Below are 27,835 nucleotides of genomic sequence, written 5' to 3'. Positions count from 1 at the left end.
CAGGCTGCATTTAGATAGGCAGCCCAATTCTGAAATGTTGCCCAATTACAGGCAAAAGAGCTGATCTGATTGGTCAAAACACCAATTAGTGGAAAATAAGACCCGATTTGTGCTTCCTGTCTAAACGCAGCCTTACAAGTGTAGACGGATCTGGACAGTGAAATAATTTACAAATCATCATTACCCCACCCTCTAAAACCATTCACAGGTGGGACCGTTGCTTTATGGCATCAATATGTGAATAACAATTCTGAAAGAATATCTGTCAAATAATTGACTTTACAGGGAATGACCAGGAAATCTGGTCACAATGAGGACACATAAGATACATTTTAATAGCATGTGTAGACTGAAAATGTGGTCACAATTTGAATGTGGACAAGATCAGGACACAGGATGCCTGTAAGCGGCAGGTATAAACGAAGCTTGAGAGGAGTGCCAGATCAGGACACAGGATGCCTGTAAGCGGCAGGTAGAAACGAAGCTTGAGAGGAGTGCCAGATCCCAGATGGGCAGAGTGCACTTTTTGGGACTACTTCATTGGTTCCCTTATGCCAGGAAAGGGCAATCAAGCACAGCTAAAGTATTTCAAAAGAAAACAAACACATACTAATTGAACCCCGGTCTGGTCATATTCACACATCTTATCGACCATTACTCACACACTAACAAAATGGTCAAGCATTTGTGGTTCACGTAACTCAACACTGCAGTGGCTGCTGAAATGGAAAGGAACCTATGGACAATGGAGGGTAATACAAGTTGAGAATATCTACAACGGACGTTCAATAGTGTAGTAATCTCTTCCCATCACCAGATAGTGTCTATAGTATGAACGATGAGTTGGTTGGTCCTTGAGGTTGTCTGGGCTGTTCTTCAGTCACATTTGACTTAAGGCAGGGCTGCCCAACCCTCTTCCTGGAGATCTACTGTCCTGTATGTTTTCAGTCCAACCCTACTTTAGCATATCTGATTCAGCTAGTTAAGGTCTCATTGAGCAGCTAATTAGTAGAATCAGGTGTGTTAAATTAGGTTTGAACTGAAAATCCAACCTCCAGGAAGAGAGTTGGGCAGCCCTGTCTTAAGGATTAATATCTATCCAATGAAATCCCTTCTGCAAGTGACACATCAGCACCACCTACAGCTCCGCTAGGCCTCACTCACTTAGTGTCTCATTCTCTCCCACAAATCTACAGGGGGTTGCCAGGTTGTGCTCTCGGTTTCCAGGTTGGGTCGATTCTGGTGAATTGCCAGTTTGGGGTCCGGGAAGTTGCCAAGTTGAAAGGGAGAGTGAGGAGTGGTTTGCTTCAACTGAGCCTCACAGAGGAGGTTGATGGATTGGTTATCAGTGCTCTGAGACGGTTGCCAAGTTAGGCTCAGTGGCCAGCGGGCTTCGAGCGGGCTCTCCCAGGATGTTGACACTGGAGACGGACCACACATCTGTCAGGGGGTGAGGTCAGGGTTTAGTGGTTGACAAAGGTCATTGATATATGATATACACTACCGTTCAAAAGTTTGGGGTCACTTAAAAATGACCTTGTTTTTGAAAGAAAAGCAAATTTTTTGTCCATTAAAATAACATCAAATTGATCAGAAATACAGCGTAGACATTGTTAATGTTGTAAATGACTATTGTAGCTGGAAACGGCAGATTTTTTTATGTAATATCTACATAGGCGTACAGAGGCCCATTATCAGCAAACATCACTCCTGTGTTTCAATGGCACGTTGTGTTAGCTAATCCAAGTTTATCATTTTAAAAGGCTAATTGATCATTAGAAAACTATTTTGCAATGTTAGCACAGCTGAAAACTGTTGTGCTCATTAAAGAAGCAATAAAACTGGCCTCCTTCTTTAGACTAGTTGAGTATCTGGAGCATCAGCATTTGTGGGTTCGATTACAGACTCAAAATGGCCAGAAACAAAGTACTTTCTTCTGAAACCCGTCAGTCTATTCTTGTTCTGAGAAATGAAGGCTATTCAATGTGAGAAATTGCCAAGAAACTGAAGATCTCGTACAATGCTGTGTACTACTCCCTTCCCAGAACAGCGCAAACTGGCTCTAACCAGAATAGAAAGAGGACTGGGAGGCCTCGGTGCACAACTGAGCAAGTGGACAAGTACATTAGAGTGTCTAGTTTGGGATACAGACGCCTCACAAGTCCTCAACTGGCAGCTTCATTAAATTGTACCCGCAAAACACCAGTCTAAACGTCAACAGTGAAGAGGCAACTCTGGGATGCTGGCCTTCTTGGCAGAATTCCTCTGTCCAGTGTCTGTTCTTTTGTTAATCTTTTATTTTTATTGGCCAGTCTGAGATATGGCTTTTTCTTTGCAACTCTGCCTAGAAGGCCAGCATCCCGGAGTTGCCTCTTCACTGTTGACGTTGAGACTGGTGTTTTGTGGGTACTATTTAATGAATCTGCCAATTGAGAACTTGTGAGGCGTCTGTTTCTCAAACTAGACACTCTAATGTACTTATCCTCTTGCTTAGTCTCTGTTTTAATCTCTGTTTTAAGCCTATATAGGGTATGTGCGTGTGTGTATTATGTTATCAAAGCTGGCCATGGGAAAGAAACAGGGTGACTCCTACAGACAACTTCTAACTCACCTGTCCTGAACTTGATGTAGGTGCCATGTTCTAGTGTGGGTTTGCTGCCCGAACAGAAAGCCAGGCTTTGTTCTCGCCACCTGTCATCAACAGTTAGTCATCGCCACAGGAAGTGACATCACCATTCAATACAAAACAGACTGACTTCATCCGAAGCTTCAATTTGACACAATCAATCTACGTTTTGTACGTAGACATATCAAAATACACCTTACGACGACCCTCGCACTCTGTATTCTAGTGGGCTGACTCACCAGTGGAAGATGAAGATGATGAAGATGATGGTGATGGACACCACGTCGGTGAGGACCCACATCAGATTGTACTCACCTGGAGTCTGAAAGAGAAAGACAGACAACCATTGTGTCTAGGAGTATTATTTTCACTAATCCAATCAATTTCAGTAAGGCTGCATTTGGGCCCGGCGTCACAATAAATCGTTTATTTCTCCCAAAGCGTGCACTTGTTCACTTCCCTTCATAGATTTAAAGAAAATTACTGGGAAAATAAATACCAGTATGGTGGAAACTCCCTGTAGCTCATGCTTACATCAAGCCAATGCTTTTACATTTGTGGAGAGTAGAGAACAAGTGCAATACTTCCAGAGGAAGGAAAGATTATTGGGATGCAGTAGTATTGGTCCTAGGTTGTTGTTCTCACCATAAGGAAGAGGGGTCTGGTGAGGTTGTTGTTCTCACCATAAGGAAGAGGGGTCTGGTGAGGTTGTTGTTCTCACCATAAGGAAGAGGGGTCTGGTGAGGTTGTTGTTCTCACCATAAGGAAGAGGGGTCTGGTGAGGTTGTTGTTCTCACCATAAGGAAGAGGGGTCTGGTGAGGTTGTTGTTCTCACCATAAGGAAGAGGGGTCTGGTGAGGTTGTTGTTCTCACCATAAGGAAGAGGGGTCTGGTGAGGTTGTTGTTCTCACCATAAGGAAGAGGGGTCTGGTGAGGTTGTTGTTCTCACCATAAGGAAGAGGGGTCTGGTGAGGTTGTTGTTCTCACCATAAGGAAGAGGGGTCTGGTGAGGTTGTTGTTCTCACCATAAGGAAGAGGGGTCTGGTGAGGTTGTTGTTATCACCATAAGGAACAGCTTAACTGGTGAGGTTATTCTCACCATAAGGAAGAGGGGTCTGGTGAGGTTATTCTCACCATAAGGAAGAGGGGTCTGGTGAGGTTATTCTCACCATAAGGAAGAGGGATCTGGTGAGGTTATTCTCACCATAAGGAAGAGGGGTCTGGTGAGGTTATTCTCACCATAAGGAAGAGGGGTCTGGTGAGGTTGTTCTCACCATAAGGAAGAGGGGTCTGGTGAGGTTATTCTCACCATAAGGAAGAGGGGTCTGGTGAGGTTATTCTCACCATAAGGAAGAGGGGTCTGGTGAGGTTATTCTCACCATAAGGAAGAGGGGTCTGGTGAGGTTATTCTCACCATAAGGAAGAGGGGTCTGGTGAGGTTATTCTCACCATAAGGAAGAGGGATCTGGTGAGGTTATTCTCACCATAAGGAAGAGGGGTCTGGTGAGGTTATTCTCACCATAAGGAAGAGGGGTCTACTGAGGTTGTTGAGGAACTGTAGAGCATTGGTGGTGACAGACTGAGCCCCAGTGCACCAGGCCAGAGAGTAGAGCCACGACTGGCTGATCACATACAGGTTGGTGCTGATGTTGGCCGCTGCATATTCACTGAGGGAGGAATACAACACACACACACACACAGCCAATTGACACACCTACAGCCAATTAATACATGCACACATACACATTTAATGCAAAGACACACACACTACCACACACACACACATTATCATATCTGTGGACATGGAGCTATAGTGCAGGTTGAGTTGGACAATGTGATTCTGCTGGAGCTCCTCAACTGGAGCCCGGGACGCCGATGTATGCTGGAGGTCAGGGTCCAGCTGCTGGACCAGGCTCCGCAGGTTTGAGGGCAGCCACAACACCTGACACACACACACACACACAATACACGTCATTAACTCTAAACACTAACCTCAATATTACAACATTTTGTATTTACAGTGTTACCAATGTAATCAAAATATCCCTTAAAACAGCTTAATTCCCAAGTTTAAAAAAAGGAACCTATGACATATAGGATAGATAATCCCAGCTTCCCCTCCCACAAACCTAACCATTAGTAGAGAAAATGTCAAACTGACCCAAGATCAGTTTCTAGGGGCAGCTTCACCCTACTCCTATTTATAAGATGAAGATGGACACAACGTCAGTGAGGACACACATCAGGATGGCAGGTAGCCTAGCAGTTAAGAGCTTAAGAGTGTTGGGCCAGTAACCAAAAGGTCGCTGGTTCAAATCCCCAAGCTGACTAGTTGAAAAACCTGCCGATGTGCCCTTGAGCAAGGCATTTAACCCTAATTGCTCCTCTAAATCGCTCTGGATAAGAGTGTCTGCTAAATAATTTAAATGTTATAACATCTCCCTCACTTGGTGTGAGTGGATGGAAGACTCATTCTGGATGACCTCCAGGGTGCGTGTGATCCAGGTGTCCCTGTAGGGGTGTCCCTTAGGGGGCCGGTAGAGGTCAAAGATAACCTGTTTGCCTCTCTGTGAAGCCAGCTCCAGAAAGTCCTTGAAGGTGCAAACAGACTGGTTCTGCGCCTGCGCTCGGTCCTCGGTACCCAGAGACCAAGCCGTGCCGAACGGGTCACGCTGCAGAATCACCAGGGGCAGAGAGACAGTCAGTATACGGAATGCTATGGCATAATGGTAAATCATATTGACAATGTAATATCACATTGTATTCCATAAAGCAGGGGGTTGTGCAATTGATAATCTCCCACCCCCTATCGATAGTACGTTGATGTATTGTCAAAATGTCAATAACTTCCCTATCCGTCATCTTATTATGTTGTCCTAGCTACTGTCATTGGACACAAACATGCCCTGGTTTCCCATCATACCATGTCCATGAAGCTAAATGATCATGATCTTTATTAAAAAAGCAGTTCAAGACTAGGCTTAATTTCCGTGTCTCTGTAGCGCCCCCTGAGTCTTCCTGAGGTGCGGTGGCAGTTGGTGACTCACATGGAGGAACCAGGCCCCGGCGTTGAGGGTCTCCAGCTCCCCCCAGGTGAACATGGCCGCAGGGGCGTCCGTCCGGTTGGGGAACACCTCCTGCACGTTGGTGGTCCTCCTCAGGGTGTGGTCGTGCATCAGGAAGGGCACCCCGTCATAGCTGTGGCAACGAGAGAATGCTTTGGCAGTTACAGAGTTGACAGTTAAGGAGTTGGCGGTTAAGGAATTGAAGGTTAAGGAGTTGACGGAAGTGCATTAAGATGACTCACCGTCAAAGAGAGCCAGGTACTTCATCATTTATTTATTTATTCATTCAGGTATGTAAAGTCCAATACAAATACAAATGCCCAGGACTAGCGTGGGAAAGAACCCGATGACAATGGCTTACTTATGATACGAGCTCACTAGCTATGTTGGGTTTACCTTCCATAGCAAGCTTGTTTCATAATACCCACGACTGGTGAGGTAGACTAATGTTGGGACACGCTTAGGTACACTAGATCAGGGTTCCCCAACTGGCGGCCCATGGGCCGTGATTTTATTTGTCCCCCCCCAAGTTTTCTGAGCAATATAAACTCAGCAAAAAAAAAACGTCCCTTTTTTAGGGCCCGGTCTTTCAAAGATAATTAGCAAAAATCCAAATCACTTCACAGATCTTCATTGTAAAGGGTTTAAACACGGTTTCACATGCTTGTTCAATGAACCATGAACAATTAATGAAAGGGTCATTAAGACACTAACAGCTTACAGACGGTAGGCAATTAAGGTCAGTTAGAAAAACTTGGGACACTAAAGAGGCCTTTCTACTGACTCTGAAAAACACCAAAAGAAAGATGCCCAGGGTCCCTGCTCATCTGCGTGAATGTGCCTTGGGCATGCTGCAAGGAGGCATGAGGACTGCAGATGTGGCCAGGGCAATAAATTGCAATGTCCGTACTGTGAGACGCCTAAGACAGCGCTACAGGGAGACAGGACAGACAGCTGATCGTCCTCGCAGTGGCAGACCACGTGTAACAACACCTGCACAGGATCGGTACATCCGAAACATCACACCTGCGGGACAGGTACAGGAGGGCAACAACAACTGCCCGAGTTACACCAGGAACGCACAATCCCTCCATCAGTGCTCAGACTGTCCGAAATAGGCTGAGAGAGGCTGGACTGAGGGCTTGTAGGCCTGTTGTAAGGCAGGTCCTCACCATACATCGCCTATGGGTACAAATCCACCGTCGCTGGACCAGACAGGACTTGCAAAAAGTGCTCTTCACTGACGAGTCGCGGTTTTGTCTCACCAGGGGTGATGGTCGGATTTGCGTTTATCGTCGAAGGAATGAGCGTTACACCGAAGCCTGTACTCTGGAGCAGGATCGATTTAGAGGTGGAGGGTCTGTCATGGTCTGGGGCGGTGTGTCACAGCATCATTGGACTGAGCTTGTTGTCATTGCAGGCACTCTCAACGCTGTGCGTTACAGGGAAGACATCCTCCTCCCTCATGTGGTACCCTTCCTGCAGGCTCATCCTGACATGACCTTCCAGCATCACAATGCCACCAGCCATACTGCTCGTTCTGTGCGTGATTTCCTGCAAGACAGGAATGTCAGTGTTCTACCATGGCCAGAGAATAGCCCGGATCTCAATCCCATTGAGCACGTCTGGGACCTGTTGGATCGGAGGGTGAGGGCTAGGGCCATTCCCCCCAGAAATGTCCAGGAACTTGCAGGTGCCTTGGTGGAAGAGTGGGGTAACATCTCACAGCAAGAACTGGCAAATCTGGTGCAGTTCATGAGGAGGAGATGCACTGCAGTACTTAATGCAGCTGATGGCCACACCAGATACTGTCTGTTACTTTTGATTTTGACCCCCCCCTTTGTTCAGGGACACATTCTTCCATTACTGTTAGTCACATGTCTGTGGAACTTGTTAATTTAATGTCTCAGTTGTTGTATCTTGTTCATACAAATATTTACACATGTTAAGTTTGATTAAAAATAAGACCAGTTGACAGTGAGAAAACGTTTCTTTTTTTGTCGAGTTTATATACTGTGACTTCAGAAAGTATTCAGACCCCTTGACTTTTTCCACAATTTGTTACATTACAGCCTTATTCTGAAATGGATTAAATAAATAAAAAATCCCTCAGCAATCTAGACACAATACCCCATAATGACAAAGCAAAAACAGCAGGTTTTTAGAACTGTTTGCAAATTTATAAAAAATAAAGAAATACCTTATTTATATACGTATCAGACCCTTTGCTATTACACTCGAAATTGAGATCAGATGCATCCTGTTTCCATTGATCATCCTTGAGATGTTTCTACAACTTAATTGGAGTCCACCTGTGGTAAATTAAATTGATTGGACATGATTTGGAAAGGCACACACCTGTCTATATAAGGTCCCATAGTTTACAGTGCATGTCAGAGCAAAAACCAAGCCATGAGGTCGAAGGAATTGCTCGTAGCGCTCTGAGACAGGATTGTGTCAAGGCACAGATTGGGGAAGGGTACAACATTTCTGCAGTATTGAAGGTCCCCAGGAACACAGTGGCCTCCATTCTTAAATGGAAGTAGTTTGGAACTACCAAGACTCTTCCTAGAGTACTGCACTGCATCTCAGTGCAAGAGGTGTCACTACAGTCCCTGGTTCGAATCTAGGCTGTATCACATCCGGCCATGATTTGGATTCCCATAGGGCGGCGCACAATTGGACCAGCGTTGTACGGGTTTGGCCAGGGTAGGCCGTCATTGTAAATAAGAATTTGTTCTTAACTGACTTTCCTAGTTAAATAAAGGTTCAATTAAAAAATTTTAAAGTCTCTGAATGTCCTTGAGTGGCCCAGCCAGAACCTGGACTTGAACCCGATCGAACAGCTCTGGAGAGACCTGAAAATAGCTGTGCAGCAAAGCTCCCCATCCAACAGAGCTTCAGAGGATCTGTAGAGAAGAATGGGAGAAACGCCACAAATACAGGTGTGGCAAGCTTGTAGCGTCACACCCAAGAAAACTCGATGCTGTAATCACTGCCAAAGGTGCTTCAACAAAGTACTGAGTAAAGGGTCGGATGTCAGTCTCAATGTCAACAGTGAAGAGGCGACTCCGGGATGCTGCCCTCCTAGGCAGAGTTCCTCTGTCCAGTGTGTGTTCTTTTGCTCATCTTAATATTTTATTTTTATTGACCAGTCTGAGATATGTAGTATTCTTTGCAACTCTGCCCAGAAGGCCAGCATCCCGGAGTCGCCTCTTCACTGTTGTCGTTGAGACTGGTGTTTTGTGGGTACTATTTAATGAAGCTGCCAGTTGAGGACTTGTGCGGCGTCTGTTTCTCAAACTAGACACACTAATGTACTTGTCCTCTTGCTCAGTTATGCACTGGGGCCTCCCACTCCTCTTTCTATTCTGTTAGAGCCAGTTTGCACTGTTCTGTGAAGGGAGTAGTACACAACGCTGTATGAGATCTTCAGTTTCTTGGCAATTTCTCGCATGGAATAGCCTTCATTTCTCAGAACAAGAAGAGACTGACGGTTTTCAGAAGAAAGTACTTTGTTTCTGGCCATTTTGAGCTTGTAATCAAACCCACAAATGCTGATGCTCCAGATATTCAACTAGTCTCAACAAGGCCAGCTTTATTGCTTCTTTAATCAGAACAACAGTTTTCAGCTGTGCTAACATACAGTTGAAGTCGGAAGTTTACATACACTTAGGTTGGAGTCATTAAAACTCGTTTTTCAACCACTTCACAAATGTCTTGATAACAAACTATAGTTTTTGCAAGTCGGTTAGGACATGTACGTTGTGCATGACACAAGTAATTTTTCCAACAATTGTTTACATACAGATTATTTCACTGTATCACAATTCCAGTGGGTCAGAAGTTAACATACACTAAGTTGACTGTCCCTTTAAACAGCTTGGAAAAATCCAGAAAATTATGTCATGGCTTTAGAAGCTTCTGATAGGCTAATTGACATCATTTGAGTCAATTGGAGGTGTACCTGTGGATGTATTTCAAGGCCTACCTTTAAACTCAGTGCCTCTTTGCTTGACATCATGGGAAAATCAAAAGAAATCAGCCAAGACCTCAGAAAAAAAATTGTAGACCTCCACAAGTCTGGTTCATCCTTGGGAGCAATTTCCAAATGCCTGAAGGTACCACGTTCATCTGTACAAACAATAGTACGCAAGTATAAACACCATGGGACCATACAGCCGTCATACCACAGGAAGGAGAAGCATTCTGTCTCCTAGAGATGAACGTACTTTGGTGCGAAAAGCGCAAATCAATCCCAGAACAACAACAAAGGACCTTGTGAAGATGCTGGAGGAAACAGGTACAAAATTATCTATATCCACAGTAAAATAAGTCCTATATCGACATAACCTAAAAGGCCAGTCAGCAAGGAAGAAACCACTGCTCCAAACCTGCCATAAAAAAAGCCAGACTACGTTTGCAACTACACATGGGGACAAAGATCGTACTTTTGGAGAAATGTCCTCTGGTCTGATGAAACAAAAATATAACTGTTTGGTCATAATGACCATCGTTATGTTTGGAGGAAAAAGGGGGAGGCTTGCAAGTCGAAGAACACCATCCAAACCGTGAAGCACGGGGTGGGCCGCATCATGTTTTGGGGGTGCTTTGCTGCAAGAGGGACTGGTGCACTTCACAAAATAGATGGCATCATGAGGCAGGAAAATTATGTGGATATATTGAAGCAACATCTCAAGGCATCAGTCAGGAAGTTAAAGCTTGTTCGCAAATGGGTCTTCCAAATGGACAATGACCCCAAGCATACTTCCAAAGTTGTGGCAAAATGGCTTAAGGACAACAAAGTCAAGGTATTGGAGTGGCCATCACAAAGCCCTGACCTCAATCCCATAGAAAATGTGTGGGCAGAACTGAAAAAGCGTGTGCGAGCAAGGAGGCCTACAAACCTGACTCAGTTACACCAGCTCTGTCAGGAGGAATGGGACACATTTCACCCAACTTATTGTGGGGAGCTTGTAGAAGGCTACCCGAAACGTTTGACCCAAGTTAAACAATTTAAAGGCAACGCTACCAAATACTAATTGAGTGTATGTAAACTTGACACACTGGAAATGTGATGAAAGAAATAAAAGCTGAAATAAATAATTCTCTCCTATTATTCTGACATTTCACATTCTTAAAATAAAATGGTGACCCTAACTGACCTAAGACAGGGAATTTTTACAAGGATTAAATGTCAGGAATTGTGAAAAACCGAGTTTAAATGTATTTGGCTAAGGTGTATGTAAACTTTCGACTTCAACTGTAATTGCAAAAGGGTTTTCTAATGATCAATTAGCCTTTTAAAATGATCAACTTGGATTCGCTAACACAACGTGCCATTGGAACACATGAGTGATGGTTGCTGATAATGGGCCTCTGTACGCCTATGTAGATATGCCATTAAAAATCTGCCTTTTCCAGCTACAATAGTCATTTACAACGTCTACACTGTATTTCTGATCAATTTGATGTTATTTTAATGGACAAAAATGTTTTGCTTTTCTTTCAAAAACAAGGAAATTTCTAAGTGACCCCAAACTTTTGAACACATACACACACTGAGTGAACAAAACATTAAGAACACCTGCTCTTTCCATGACAGACTGACCAGGTGAATCCAGGTGAAAGCTATGACCCCTTATTGATGTCACTTGTTCAATCCACTTCAGTCAGTGTAAATGAAGGTGAGGAGACCGGTTAAATAAGGATTTTTAAGCCTTGAGACAATTGAGACATGGATTGTGTACTGTATGTGTGCCATTCAGTGAGTGAAGATTTAAGTGTCTTTGAATGGGGTATGGTACTAGGTGCCAAGCGAACCGGTATGTGTCAAGAACTGCAGCGCTGCTGGGTTTTTCACGCTCAACAGTTTCCCGTGTTTATCAACAATGGTCCACAACCCAAAGGACATCCAGCCAACTTAACACAAGCGTGGGAAGTATTGAAGTCAACATGGGCCAGCATCCCTGTGGAAAGCTTGACACCTTGTAGACCCTGACGAATTGAGGCTGTTCTGTGGGCAAAAGGCAACTCAATATTAGGAAAGTGTTCTTTGTTTTGTACAGTTATTTTTTGGATGTAAAATACTGTAAAACCACCCGCAAATCAGCTCCAAGTGATTTTAATTTAAGAAATCTGATCCAAAGTATTCCCATGCATAATAGAGAGATATGTGACTGTATACAAATGTAAGCAAGGTTTGTATCTGTTTGAGCATCTTGTGGTCAATTTGTAGTCTACAAATTATTTGTAATTACAGCGCCTTCAGAAAGTATTCACACCCCTCGACTTTTTCCACATTTTGTTGTGTTACAAGGTGGGATTCAAATGTATTTAAAATTGTCATTTTTTTGTCAATGATCTACAGAAAATACTCTAATGTCAAAGTAGAAGAAACATTCTAACATTTATAAAAAATGTATGAAAAATAAAACAATAATATATATTGATTACATAAGTATTCAACCCCCTTGATCATTGCTAGACAGACATTTTTAGGTCTTGCCATAGATTTTCAAGACAATTTAAGTCAAAACTGTCATCATGGTAAGCAACTTCAGTGTATATTTGGCCTTGTGTTTTAGATTTTTGTCCTGCTGAAAGGTGAATTTGTCTCCCAGTGTCTGTTGGAAAAGCAGAATGTACCAAGATTTCCTCTAGGACGTTACCTGTGCTTAGCCCTATTCCTTTTCTTTTCATCCAAAAAGACTCCCTAGCCCTTGCCGATGACAAGCATACCCATAACATGTTGCAGCCACCACCATGCTTGAAAATATGAAGAGTGGTGCTCAGGGATGTGTTCTGTTGGATTTGCCCCAAACATAACGCTTTGTATTCAGGACATAAAGAGAATTTCTTTACATTTTTTTACAGTATTACTTTAGTGCCTTATTGCAAACAGGATGCATATTTTTGAATATTTGTATTCTGTACAGGCTCCACCTTTTCACTCTGTCATTTAGGTTAGTATTGTGGAATAACTACAATGTTGTACATCCATCTTCAGTTCTCTCCTATTACAGCCATTAAACTAACTGTTTTAAAGTCACAATTGGCCTCATGGTGATTCATTGTTGCATACAGAGTGAGTCCATTCAACTTACAATGTGACTCGTTAAGCACATTTTTACTCCTGAACTTATTTAAGCTTGCCATTACGAAAGGGTTGAATACTTATTGACTCAAGACATTTATGCTTTTCGTTTTTAATTAATAGGTAAACATGTCTAACATAATCCCACTTTGACATTATGGGGTATTGTGTGTAGGCTAGTGACACAACCATCCACTCAAGAAAAAAACTAACCGGCCTGAGGCTGAATGTAGTTGATTATCCCCGAACTAGATGGAAACGGAGCATTAAGGTGTGAGGAGGGTGGACAACCACCACTGACCTGATGGTGACGTCAGTCTCTAGACCTTGCCCTCCAGCCTCCACCGCCTTCTCAAAGGACATGAGAGTGTTCTCTGGCGCAAGCTGGGGTATAACACACATGCAAATGATTTGAACATATGGTTACCCTAAACAGAGGTACTACTGACACAGATGATAAATACCAGGCACAAACATCAGTTCAGCAAACTAGCGCATCTCACGATAGCTAATAACACAGCCCAAAAGTTGACTTATACTGACAACGGTAATAAATGATCAAACTACCACACTTCTTGTACTACTACATCACGTGTTGTTTACAGGGTAGCCTTAGTAGTATGGCCTTGCTCAAGTGAAAATCGTCACATTTTTCACCTTGTCGCTTGGGTTTTCAAACTAGCAACCTTTCAGTTACTGGCCCAATGCTCTAACCACTAGGCTACCTGCAGGCAGTTAGTATTGAAAAGAGTTGATGAGAATGGGTTAGTGTTGATGAGAATGGGTTAGTGTTGATGAGAATGGGCTTTAGTGTTGATGAGAATGGGCTTTAGTGTTGATGAGAATGGGCTTTAGTGTTGATGAGAATGGGCTTTAGTGTTGATGAGAATGGGCTTTAGTGTTGATGAGAATGGGTTAGTGTTGATGAGAATGGGCTTTAGTGTTGATGAGAATGGGCTTTAGTGTTGATGAGAATGGGCTTTAGTGTTGATGAGAATGGGCTTTAGTGTTGATGAGAATGGGCTTTAGTGTTGATGAGAATGGGCTTTAGTGTTGATGAGAATGGGCTTTAGTGTTGATGAGAATGGGCTTTAGTGTTGATGATGGCTTTAGTGTTGATGAGAATGGGCTTTAGTGTTGATGAGAATGGGCTTTAGTGTTGATGAGAATGGGCTTTAGTGTTGATGAGAATGGGCTTTAGTGTTGATGAGAATGGGCTTTAGTGTTGATGAGAATGGGCTTTAGTGTTGATGAGAATGGGCTTTAGTGTTGATGAGAATGGGCTTTAGTGTTGATGAGAATGGGCTTTAGTGTTGATGAGAATGGGCTTTAGTGTTGATGAGAATGGGCTTTAGTGTTGATGAGAATGGGTTAGTGTTGATGAGAATGGGTTAGTGTTGATGAGAATAGGTTTTTAGCTATGGATAAGAATGGGTTGGCATTAATGGCGTTGCTGATGAGGCCTACCCACCATGGGTGCCCCTCTGTGCCCGATGAGGGCTGGTGCGAGGCCCAGAGTGCCCTCCTCTTTAAGGCAGGGTGAGTACATGCCCAGGGGCACCAGGTAGAGGGCACACAGCACCGCCATGTACAGCCCCATGATGAGCACCTGTCCAACTAGAACACACAGACACACTGTTTACAAAGGGATACAGTTATTCATTTGTGGTTGATATATGGAATCTGATGGGAATTTCCTCAAGACTAAAGAAAGAATAAAAATGATAAGTAAAACAAATAATTATATTTAAACAGAACAAAACATGAATATCTACAGATGTATTCTTTATTATATGCAGACATCACTGTTGAGATAGAAAACCTCCCTAAAAAGTTTCACACATCAGAGATGTTCACTGTTGAAATAGAAAACCTCTAAAGTTTCCTTCCTTGCCCTAGTTTCCAATCAAATCAAATGTATTTGTCACACACATGGTGAGCAGATGTTTATGCGAGTGTAGTGAAATGCTTGTGCTTCTAGTTCCGACCATGCAGTAATATCTAACAAGTAATATAACCTAACAATTTCACAACAACTTCCTTATACCCACAAGTGTAAAGGAATGAATACAAATATGTACATAAAAATATATGAATGAATGATGGCCGAACGGCATAGGCAAGATGCAGTAAATGGTATAGAGTACAGTATATACATATGAGATGAGTAATGTAGGGTATGAAAACATTATATAAAGTGGCATTGTTTAAAGTGGCAGTGATACAATACATCAAGATGGCAAGATGCAGTAGATGGTATAGAATACAGTATATACATATGAGATGAGTAATGTAGGGTAAGTAAGCATTATATAAAGTGGCTAGTGATAAATTGATTACATCAATTTTCCCATTATTAAAGTGGCTAGAGTTGAGTCAGTATGTTGGCAGCAGCCACTCAATGTTAGTGATGGCTGTTTAACAGTCTGATGGCCTTGAGATAGAAGCTGTTTTTCAGTCTCTCGGCCCCTGCTTTGATGCACCTGTACTGACCTCGCCTTCTGGATGATAGCGGAGTGAACAGGCAGTGGCTCAGGTGGTTGTTGTCCTTGATGAGCTTTTTGGCCTTCCTGTGACATTGGGTGGTGTAGGTGTCCTGGAGGGCAGGTAGTTTGCACCCGGTGATGTGTTGTGCAGACCTCACTACCCTCTGGAGAGCTTTACGGTTATGGGCGGAGCAGTTGCCCTACCAGGCGGTGATACAGCCTGACAGGATGCCCTCGATTGTGCATCTGTAAAGGTTGTGAGTGCTTTTGGTGACAAGCAGAATTTCTTCAGCCTCCTGAGGTTGAAGAGGCGCTGCTGCGCCTTCTTCACCACGCTGTCTGTGTGGGTGGACCATTTCAGTTTGTCCGTGATGTGTACGCCGAGGAACTTAAAACTTTCCACCCTCTCCACTACTGTCCCGTCAATGTAGATAGGGGGCTGCTCCCTCTGCTGTTTCCTGAAGTCCACGATCATCTCCTTTGTTTTGTTGACATTGAGTGTGGTGTTATTTTCCTGACACCACACTCCGAGGGCCCTCACCTCCTCCCTGTAGGCCGTCTCGTCGTTGTTGGTAATCAAGCCTACCACTGTAGTGTCAAATGCAAACTTGATGATTGAGTTGGAGGCGTGCATGGCCACGCAGTTGTGGGTGAACAGGGAGTACAGGAGAGGGCTGAGAACGCACCCTTGTGGGGCCCCAGTGTTGAGGATCAGAGGGGTGGAGATGTTGTTACCTACTCTCACCACCTGGGGTCGGCCGGTCAGGAAGTCCAGGACCCAGTTGCACAGGGCGGGGTCGAGACCCAGGGACGAGTTTGGAGGGTACTATGGTGTTAAATGCTGAGCTGTAATCGATGAACAGCATTCTTACATAGGTATTCCTCTTGTCCAGATGGGTTAGGGCAGTGTGCAGTGTGATGGCGATTGCGTCGTCTGTGGACCTATTGGGGCGGTAAGCAAATTGAAGTGGGTCTAGGGTGTCAGGTAGGGTGGAGGTGATATGGTCCTTGACTAGTCTCTCAAAGCACTTCATGATGACGGAAGTGAGTGCTACAGGGCGGTAGTCATTTAGCTCAGTTACCTTAGCTTTCTTGGGAACAGGAACAATGGTGGCCCTCTTGAAGCATGTGGGAACAGCAGACTGGGATAAGGATTTATTGAATATGTCTGTAAACACACCAGCCAGCTGGTCTGCGCATGCTCTGAGGACGCGGCCGGGGATGCCGTCTGGGCCTGCAGCCTTGCGAGGGTTAACACGTTTAAATGTTTTACTCACGTTGGCTACAGTGAAGGAGAGCCCGCAGGTTTTGGTTGCGGGCCGTGTCAGTGACCCTGTATTGTCCTCAAAGCGAGCAAAAAAGTTGTTTAGTCTGTCTGGGAGCAAGACATCGTGGTCCGCGTGGTTTTTCTTTTGTAGTCCGTGATTGACTGTAGACCCTGCCACATACCTCTCGTGTCTGAGCCGTTGAATTACGACTCCACTTTGTCTCTATACTGACGCTTAGCTTGTTTGATTGCCTTGCGGAGGGAATAGCTACACTGTTTGTATTCGGTCATGTTTCCGGTCACCTTACCCTGATTAAAAGCAGTGGTTCGCGCTTTCAGTTTTGCGCGAATGCTGCCATCAATCCACGGTTTCTGGTTGGGGAATGTTTTAATAGTCGCTGTGGGTACAACATCACCGATGCTAATAAACTCGCTCACCGAATCAGCGTATTCCTCAATGTTGTTGTTCACCGCAATGCGGAATATATCCCAGTCCACGTGATCGAAGCAATCTTGAAGCGTGGAATCCGATTGGTCGGACCAGCGTTGAACAGACCTGAGCTTCCTGTTGTAGTTTCTGTCTATAGGCTGGGAGCAACAAAATGGAGTCGTGGTCAGATTTTCCAAAGGGAGGGCGGGGGAGGGCCTTACATGCGTTGCGGAAGTTAGAATAACAATGGTCTAGGGTTTTGCCAGCCCTGGTAGCACAATCGATATGCTGATAGAATTTGGGGAGCCTTGTTTTCAGATTAGCCTTGTTAAAATCCTCAGCTACAATAAATGCATCCTCAGGATGTGGTTTCCAGTTTACATAGAGTCGAATGAAGTTCTTTCAGGGCCGTCGATGTGTCTGCTTGGGGGGAAATATACACGACTGTGATTATGATCGAAGAGAATTCTCTTGGTAGATAATGCGGTCGGCATTTGATTGTGAGGAATTCTAAGTCAGGTGAACAAAAGGACTTGAGATCCTGTATGTTGTTATGATCACACCACGTCTCGTTAATCATAAGGCATACACCCCCGCCCTTCTTACCAGAGAGATGCTTGTTTCTGTCGGCGCGATGCGTGAAGAAACCAGGTGGCTGTACCGACTCAGATAGCGTGTCTCGAGTGAGCCATGTTTCCGTGAAGCAAAGAACGTTACAGTCTCTGATGTCTCTCTGGAATGCTACCCTTGCTCGGATTTCGTCTACCTTGTTGTCAAGAGACTGGACATTGGCGAGTAGTATGCTCGCGAGCGGTGCGCGATGTGCCCGTCTACAGAGCCTGACCAGAAGACTGCTCCGTCTGCCCCTTCTACGGCGCCGTTGTTTTGTGTCGCCGGCTGGGTCCGATCCATTGTCCTGGGTGGTAGGCCAAACAGAGGATCTGCTTCGGGAAAGTCGTATTCATGGTCGTAATGTTGGTGAGTTGACGTTGCGCTTATATCCAATAGTTCCTCCCGACTGTATGTAATAAAACCTAAGATTTTCTGGGGTAACATTGTACTGCATAGTTTTCTAGGAACGCGAAGCGAGGCGGCCATTTCTGTCGGCGCCGGAAGTCAACAATCGAAGTCAGTATTTGCCTTATTCTACTCTGTAATTAGCATATTATGTATACAGCTGCTCAAACAAGCCCCACCTACTCAATCACAAGTCTCACCTTTCCTATTGATGTCGTAGAAATGCAAGGTTATTGGCCAGGACAGGAGTGTCATCAGCAAGACTCCTCCCACGTGTAAATATGGTGCCGTCACCTATTAAGAACAAACATATTGCAGGAGGTGAAGTAAAGAGAAAATAAAGAGAGAGAGATGACTATAATAGAAGAAAGAAGGGAGGCCCCACCTGGAAAGAGAGGAGAAGAGTGGTCCACTCTTTGCTACATAGGTCAGACAGCACTGCTATGGCCAGAATGGAGAAGGCTAGACTCACCAGGACCCCAATCTGGCAACACATCCGGAGGAGTAGTACAGTTAGGACAATAGACAACCATTGGCACCTTACCCTTTTCACACTAATGAGCACTTCATTTTGCACTGAGCCGAGCACAATTAATTTCCCCTTCATATTTTCAGGATCTATCCATAAATCTGCAGCATTCAGCATTTCATCAGTCTTTTCTTCTACCAGGTAGTCAGCAATTTCATCTAGCTAAAGTCATTAATTTCATCTGGACATGGAAAAATGGATGGAATGATTCTAAAGCTTATAAGAGCAAAGAGGATGTCTAGGAGAGACAGGGAGGATAGGAAACACGATATAGAGAAGTAGGCAGAGGAAGTTGAAATTGGGCAGGGGAAGGCGTGTGGACGTTACCTTGTGGCCCCAGTGTAGGTACAGCTTCTGTCCCTCTGACAGCAGACACACAGCCAACAGCTACAAATTAAAACACACACAGATCATCAGAGAGCTATGTCCAGTATAGCCTGGTACTGTATAGTACAGTATAGCCCTGGTACAGTATATCCCTGGTACAGTATATTCCTGGTACAGTAAAGCTCTGGTTCAGTACAGTATATCCCTGGTACAGTACAGTATAGCTCTGGTTCAGTACAGTACATTCCTGGTACAGTACAGCTCTGGTTCAGTACAGTATAGCTCTGGTTCAGTTCAGTACAGTATATTCCTGGTACAGTACAGCTCTGGTTCAGTACAGTATAGCTCTGGTTCAGTACAGTACATCTCTGGGACAGTACAGTATATTCCTGGTACAGTACAGCTCTGGTTCAGTACAGTACATTCCTGGTACAGTATAGCTCTGGTTCAGTACAGTATATTCCTGGTACAGTACAGCTCTGGTTCAGTACAGTACAGTACAGCTCTGGTTCAGTACAGTATAGCCCTGGTACAGTATAGTACAGTATATTCCTGGTAGAGTACAATATAACTCTGGCTCAGTACAGTAAAGCCCTGGTAAAGTACAGCTATGGTTCAGTATAGTACAGTATATTCCTGTTACAGTACAGGTCTGGCTCAGTACAGTAGAGTATATTCCTGTTACAGTACAGCTCTGGCTCAGTACAGTAGAGTATATTCCTGGTACAGTACAGTATACAGTACAGTTCTCATCACTAAGCTAAGGACCCTGGGACCAATCACCTCCCTCTGCAACTGGATCCTGGACCGATCCCCAGGATCACGCGCCGACCCCAGGTGGTAAGGGTAGGTAACAACACATTCGCCACGCTGATCCTCAACACGGAGGCCCCTCAGGTGTGCGTGCTCAGTCCCCTCCTGTACTCCCTGTTCACTCATGACTGCACGGCCAGGCACGACTCAAACACCATCATTAAGTTGGCCAATGACACAACAGTGGTAAGGCTGATCAGCGACAACGATGAGACAGCCTATTGGGAGGAGGTCAGAGACCTGGCCGTGTGGTGCCAGGACAACAACCTCTCCATCAACGTGATCAAGACAAAGGAAATGATTGTGGACTACAGGAAAAGGAGGACCGAGCATGCCCCCATTCTCATAGACGGGACTGTAGTGGAGCAGGTTGAGAGCTTCAAGTTCCTTTCCGTCCACACCAACAAACTAACATGGCCCAAGCACACCAAGACAGTCATGAAGAGGGCACAACAAAACCTATTCACCCTCAGGAAACTAAAAGGATTTGGCAATGGTCCTGAGATCCTCAAAAAGTTCTACAGCTGCAACATCGAGAGCATCCTGACAGGTTGCATCACTGCCTGGTACAGCAATTGCTCGGCCTCCGACCGCAAGGCACTACAGAGGGTAGTGCGTACGGCCCAGTACATCACCGGGGCCAAGCTTCCTGCCATCCGGACCTCTATACCAGGCGGTGTCAGAGGAAGGCCCTAAAAATTGTCTAAGACTCCAGCCCCCCTAGTCATAGACTGTTCTCTCTGCTATCATGGCAGGCAGTACCGGAGTGCCAAGTCTAGGTCCAAGAGGCTTCTAAACAGCTTCTACCCCCAAGCCATAAGACTCCTGAACATCTAATCAAATGGCTACCCAGACTATTTTCATTGCCCCACACCCCTATTCTATGCTGCTGCTACTCTCTGTTATTATCTATGCATAGTCACTTTAATAACTCTACCTACATGTACATATTACCTTAATTACCTCGACACCAGTGCCCCCGCACATTGACTCTGTACCGGTACCGGTAGCCCTGCTATTGTTATTTACTGCTGCTCTTAAATTATTTGTTATTCTTATCTCTTACTTTTAGGTATTTTCTTAAAACTGCATTGTTGGTTAGGGGCTTGTAAGTAAGCATTTCACTGTAAGGTCTACTACACCTGTTATATTCAGCATGTGACAAATACAATTTGATGTATAGCTCTGGTTCAATACAGTATATCCCTGGTACAGTACAGTATAGCTCGGGTTCAGTATAGTACAGTATATTCCTGGTACAGTACAGTATATCCCTGGGGGGGATCCCCAGATTGATCTGTGACTGATTTATGCTTGCCCTCCAACCCCCCTTGTGGAGCCCCACAAACAAACACACACCCCTCACCAGCAGCAGAGTGACGTAGCTGAAGAAGGCGGCAGCGATGACCAGCAACACCACAGACCAGGGGAACCAGAAACCCAGGTTCCCAAAGTTAAACCTGGAGAAAAAGAGGGGAAATCGGAAGGAAGCGAGCGAGAGAGCGAGAGCAAGGATGGCGATGAGAGTTGAGAGAGGGGATGTGTGTGTGTGTGTGTGTGTGTGTGTGTGGGTGTGTGTGGGGTACTCAGGGCTCAATTGTCCCTCTAAACACTGACATCAATGCAAATGTAATCAAAAATCATATTAAACACTTATCAACAATATCATGCTTTTAAATTCACTGTTAGGCTACGTTTTTTGACCTCACTGTGATGATCAATTTGAAGAAAGAAGTTCAACAACAGGTTGAAACTGGAAAACATGGTCCTCGTGGATGTTTTTCCAAACAACACAATTGATGTTGTTTCAAAGCCAAATAACGAATGATTAATTTAAAGCATTTAAGACGTTGAATGTAGATCACTTACAGTGGGGGAAAAAAGTATTTAGTCAGCCACCAATTGTGCAAGTTCTCCCACTTAAAAAGATGAGAGAGGCCTGTAATTTTCATCATAGGTACACTTCAACTATGACAGACAAAATGAGAAAAAAAATCCAGAAAATCACATTGTAGGATTTTGAATGAATTTATTTGCAAATTATGGAAAATAAGTATTTGGTCACCTACAAACAAGCAAGATTTCTGGCTCTCACAGACCTGTAACTTCTTCTTTAAGAGGCTCCTCTGTCCTCCACTCGTTACCTGTATTAATGGCACCTGTTTGAACTTGTTATCAGTATAAAAGACGCCTGTCCACAACCTCAAACAGTCACACTCCAAACTCCACTATGGCCAAGACCAAAGAGCTGTCAAAGGACACCAGAAACAAAATTGTAGACCTGCACCAGGCTGGGAAGACTGAATCTGCAATAGGTAAGCAGCTTGGTTTGAAGAAATCAACTGTGGGAGCAATTATTAGGAAATGGAAGACATACAAGACCACTGATAATCTCCCTCGATCTGGGGCTCCACGCAAGATCTCACCCCGTGGGGTCAAAATGATCACAAGAACGGTGAGCAAAAATCCCAGAACCACACGGGGGGACCTAGTGAATGACCTGCAGAGAGCTGGGACCAAAGTAACAAAGCCTACCATCAGTAACACACTATGCCGCCAGGGACTCAAATCCTGCAGTGCCAGACGTGTCCCCCTGCTTAAGCCAGTACATGTCCAGGCCCGTCTGAAGTTTGCTAGAGAGCATTTGGATGATCCAGAAGAAGATTGGGAGAATGTCATATGGTCAGATGAAACCAAAATATAACTTTTTGGTAAAAACTCAACTCGTCGTGTTTGGAGGACAAAGAATGCTGAGTTGCATCCAAAGAACACCATACCTACTGTGAAGCATGGGGGTGGAAACATCATGCTTTGGGGCTGTTTTTCTGCAAAGGGATCAGGACGATTGATCCGTGTAAAGGAAAGAATGAATGGGGCCATGTATCGTGAGATTTTGAGTGAAAACCTCCTTCCATCAGCAAGGGCATTGAAGATGAAACGTGGCTGGGTCTTTCAGCATGACAATGATCCCAAACACACCGCCCGGGCAACAAAGGAGTGGCTTCGTAAGAAGCATTTCAAGGTCCTGGAGTGGCCTAGCCAGTCTCCAGATCTCAACCCCATAGAAAATCTTTGGAGGGAGTTGAAAGTCCGTGTTGCCCAGCAACAGCCCCAAAACATCACTGCTCTAGAGATCTGCATGGAGGAATGGGCCAAAATACCAGCAACAGTGTGTGAAAACCTTATGAAGACTTACAGAAAACGTTTGACCTCTGCCAACAAAGGTTATATAACAAAGTATTGAGAAACTTTTGTTATTGACCAAATACTTATTTTCCACCATAATTTGCAAATAAATTCATTCAAAATCCTACAATGTGATTTTCTGGATTTTTTTTTCTCATTTTGTCTGTCATAGTTGAAGTGATGAAAAATGATGAAAATTACAGGCCTCTCTCATCTTTTTAAGTGGGAGAACTTGCACAATTGGTGGCTGACCAAATACTTTTTTGCCCCACTGTATACACATATTAGATCTTATGCATACGCATATACAGTGCCTTCAGAAAATATTCATACCCCTTGACTTATTCCACATTTTGTTGTGTTACAGCCTGAATTCTAAATGGATTAAACATAATTGTTTTCAGCCATCTAAAGCACACACACAATACCCCATAATGACAACGTGAAAACATTTTTAGAAATGTTTGCACATTTATTGAAAAATAAATACAGAAATATATCATTTACATAAGTATTCATACCCAAGTGAATACTTTGTAGAAGCACCTTTGGCAGCGATTACAGCTGTGAGTCTTTATGGGTAAGTCTCCAAGAGCTTTCCACACCTGGATTGTGCAACATTTGCCCATTATTCTTTTCAAAATTCTTCAAGCTCTGTCAAATTGTTTGTTGATAATTGCAGGTCTTGCCATAGATTGCAGGTCATTTTCAGGTCTTGCCATAGATTTTCAAGTAGATTTAGTCAAAACTGTAACTCGGTCACCCAGGAACATTCACTGTCTTCTTGGTAAGCAACTCCAGTGTAGATTTGGCCTTGTATTTTAGGTTATTGTCCTGCTGAAAGGTGAATTAATCTCCCAGTGTCTGGTGGAAAGCAGACTGAACCAGATTTTCCCCTAGGATTTTGCCTGTGCTTAGCTCAATTCCATGTATTTTTATCCTAGAAAAACTCCCTAGTCCTTAACGATTACAAGCATACCCATAACATGATGCAGCCACCACTATGCTTGACAATATAGAGAGTGGTACTCAGTAATGTGTTGTATTGGATTTTCCCCAAACATAAAACTTATTATTCAGGACAAAAAGTTAATTATTTTGCCACATTTTTTGCAGTATTACTTTAGTGCCTTGTTGCAAACAGGATGCATATTTTGGATTTTCTTTTTATTCTGTACAGGCTTCCTTCTTTTCACTCTGTCAATTAAGTTAGTATTGTGGAGTAGCTACGTTGTTGATCCATTTTCAGTTTTCTCCTATCAGCCATTAAACTCTGTAACTGTTTTAAAGTCACCATTGGCCTCATTGTGAAATCCCTGAGCGGTTTCCTTCCTCTCTGGCAGGAAGGAAGTACTCCTGTATCTTTGTAGTGACTGGGTGTATTGATACACCATCCAAAGTGTAATTAATAACTTCACCATGCTCTAAAGGATAGTCAATGTCTGCTTTTGTATTTTTACCCATCTACCAATAGGGGCCCTTCTTTGCGAGGCATTGGAAAACCTCCCTCGACTTTGTGGTTGAATCTGTGGATGAAATTCACTGCTCGACTTAGGGACCCAACAAAAAATTGTATGTGTGGGGTACAGAGATGAGGTAGTCATTCAAAAATCATGTTGAGCACTATTATTGCACACAGAGTGAGTCATTGACTTTTTAAGCAAATTTGTACTCCTGAACTTATTTAGGCTTGCAAATTGCCATAACAAAGGGTTTGAATACTTTTTGACTCAAGACATTTCAGCTTACATTTGTAATTCATTTATAAACATTAAAAAAAAAAACATAATTCCACTTTTGCATTATAGGGTATTGTATGTAGGAAAGTGACAAATAATATAAATGTAATCAATTTTAAATTCAGTCTAACACAAGTCAAGGGGTGTGAATACTTTCTGAAGGCACTGTATATGAGCCCAAGCATGAAAAAAAAAAAGATTTAAAATAATGTTGTGCGGTTATACAATACATAACCTAATAGCCTACCGCATATTACACATGCCAGAAAAACATAACAAAATACATAGATTTAAGATGTCTTTGGTACATAATTGGTCTAGTGTAACGCTCTGGGTGTCGGGGGTGTGAAGTCAGGCGCAGGAACAACAGCGAGTTCAATACAGTGCTTTTAATGCACAACCGGCAAACAATGTCCACACGGAAACACTGGGTGTAACAAACAAATGTCCCATACACGGAGGACAAAAACCCAGTCCAAAATACAATCGATGAACGAAACAAACACTACGTTCATCTACTCCCGAATCCAAAATTACAACTGAACAATCCCGCACAAAGAAACGTACGGGCTGGCTGACTAATAAAGCCCAACTAATTATAATCACCTAAACACAGGTGTAACAAATAAACACATAAGGAGGGGGAGGAAAAAGAGTCAGTGGCAGCTAGTAGGCCGGCGACGACGACCGCCGAGCGCCACCCGAACGGGAAGGGGAGTCACCTTCGGTCGGAGTCGTGACATCTAGCCTATACGCCAAAACAAAAAAATGATAGTAATGGCCTTTGAGTGTGGACTGTATTATTACGCATACTGGATGGACTGTTACCTTATGCTACACTCCAAACTTTCTATCCATGCGTCTGGGAGAGAATGTATAGGCCAAGGCGATGCTGTTGGTTCATTGATTGTGCAGGTCGGTTTACCGAGTTAGCCTACAATTATAGTGAATTTTATATTTGATTTTGAATAGCCTAGTAATAGGGCCTTTTTTATATTTTATAATTAATAGGCTGACAATACCTTTAGCTACAGAATATCTCCTCTCTCTTCTTATTCCTTTCTCGAGCGTGCAGAGATGGGGCCGGTCAACAGTTTAATTAAATATGTTTCGTGTTACTATCGATGTTCCTGTACAGATTTCTCTTGGTTTGGTCCCAAATTAAGCACTGGGTAGCTTTAGGAACATGGTTGGCGAGCCCATGACATACAGAGTTTGGGCGGAATATCACCTGTCGCACAGCGAGAGGCTGCATGCTCCTCAAACAGTGGTTAATGTGTGAAATGAAAGAAGTGTTCTTATAAGCCCAGACATTTCCACAATCCTGTGTGAATGCAGAATATTGATGGTTGCCACTAAAAAGAGCAGAATCCCAGCTGCTACTGTAAGTCAATTTCTCAGCTGCTCCACTATGTTATAAAACCAGAGGAGCCTACCCAGTATAATTTAAACTAAGGGAAAGCTGCCTCCATTCGCTATTCCAGTGCATACGGATGACATGTCTTTTTCCCCCTGCCCGTTCCCTTGTTCCCCTGTTCCTGCCCATTTGATAATGCACCATTCCAACTCGAAAACAAATGTTACATATTAGTAAAGACAAGATTACATTTAGAATAGTCTGATGGGTGAAAATATGATCGCTTCATGAGAGAACAGGGTGTGCAGCCTGAGGCAAAGAACAGAGCAAGATTTTTATGCGACTTTTTCAAATAGTCAATAGCAATAGTTGTGGCTATAGAGTAGGAGGTAATGTTGTTAATGTGATGCAGGAGAGGAGATTCTCCTGACAGGAACACCACTGAATCTCAATGACATACCCCTGCCACAGAGTTGTGGTCTGGCCTTGCATATGTGTGTGTGTGTGTGTGTGTGTGTGTGTGTGTGTGTGTGTGTGTGTGTGTGTGTGTGTGTGTGTGTGTGTGTTTGAGTCCTTATATATTTGAATGCTTGTTCATACTTAGATTTGTGTTTACATTACATTGTGAATATGTAATAGTCAGACCTACCAGTCAAAATCATTGTAGTCATTCTGAGCTTCACTCCAGAAGTAGAGGAAGACCAGTGTGAGACAGAATGTCACGATGAGGAGTGCAAAGCTGGCACATTCCAACTGCAGGGGAGAGAAACACAATAAGTCCCACATAGTGACTTCATAACAAATGCATAACCCATATACTGTTGGCATGGAAATGTACACTAACAAGTAATTACCAGTGATGAGGATTGAACCCACAACATATTGGTGGCAAGGCAGGGATTCACGGCCAGAGCCACTACATTCGCCAAACCTTTTTCACTTCTATTTGTGTTTTCCCCTGACATATAAGGTAAACAACTCAAGCCTGGGCTAACATTAGTCAATGGACTGTCACACAGCAAGTTGTTGTTTTGCAGCAATAAAAGGAAAACTCCACCCAGAAACTATTAGTCCATTGTTGCTATAGTCCCAAAAATGTTTTGCATGTCAGCAATCAAGTTTTCAAGATATATAACTTTCAAAATACAGAAATACAGCCGGTATTTCTCTATTTTGAAAGTTATATATCTTGAAAAGTTGATTGCTGACATGCAAAACATTTTTGGGACCTAATCAACAGTGGAACAATGAAACAAATACCAAAAGATGGGTGGAAGTTTCCTTTAAATGCTCTTACAAAACATAAGAGAGTGCTGTTCTTTGAAAGGGCTGAATGTATGCATTTATTGCCTTGAATGCTTTCCATACAGTTGAGGGAGTGCACATTGAACTCTGAGGAGAGGGAGCAATGCGAAGAAAAGCTCCTTACTGGCTAAAGTGATTGTAAAACTGTGACTGTCAATATCTTTCATGGCTTACATCATTTTTACTGAGTGAGGGAGAGAAAGAAAGAGAACTTGTGTGTGGGCACGCATTCATGTGTGCATGTGAGAGAGAGAGTACAGTGTAGTAGTAGTAGTAGTAGTGTGTGAGTATAGTCTCTTTCAGGGGTTTAAACCATCCTGTGAAATGACCAGATATTCAACAAACAAAAATAACTTTTCACATCAAATGATCTCACTTGGGAACTCAATCCCCCCGTCCCTGCTTGACCCCTGACATCCCTGACCTTGCTGCAGCAGCAGTCTCCCGGCGTGGCACGGGTCCTCTGGTAGCGTCTCCATTGACAGCCGTAGAGGCCAGCCAGGCATGAGACAAAGGGCTGGTGCTCGTAGCGCTGCAGCAGCCGACAGCGCACCACAGGCAGCTTCCCCAGGGTGGTCAGAGAGGGGGCCAT

The 27,835-nt window shown here is 43.7% G+C and overlaps 1 protein-coding gene across 1 annotated transcript; it reads right to left on the bottom strand.

The window, feature by feature from the left end:
* Window positions 1–1,345: 1,345 nt before the first annotated feature.
* On the bottom strand, window positions 1,346–27,835 carry LOC120056770 (glycerophosphodiester phosphodiesterase domain-containing protein 5-like). The gene is made up of 15 exons (XM_039004977.1): window positions 27,620–27,835; window positions 26,588–26,691; window positions 21,023–21,116; window positions 18,844–18,903; window positions 18,460–18,471; window positions 18,188–18,281; window positions 14,259–14,404; window positions 13,089–13,171; window positions 5,674–5,824; window positions 5,074–5,298; window positions 4,411–4,568; window positions 4,146–4,293; window positions 2,866–2,948; window positions 2,612–2,691; window positions 1,346–1,440 (listed from the first exon to the last, which is right to left on the bottom strand). The coding sequence occupies exons 1-15, from the start codon at window positions 27,833–27,835 to the stop codon at window positions 1,346–1,348; spliced, it is 1,749 nt and encodes a 582-aa protein (XP_038860905.1).

Source organism: Salvelinus namaycush, chromosome 12, assembly GCF_016432855.1.
Source record: "Salvelinus namaycush isolate Seneca chromosome 12, SaNama_1.0, whole genome shotgun sequence".
NCBI classification, from domain to species: domain Eukaryota; kingdom Metazoa; phylum Chordata; class Actinopteri; order Salmoniformes; family Salmonidae; genus Salvelinus; species Salvelinus namaycush.
This window is presented reverse-complemented; position numbering and strand designations above follow the sequence as displayed.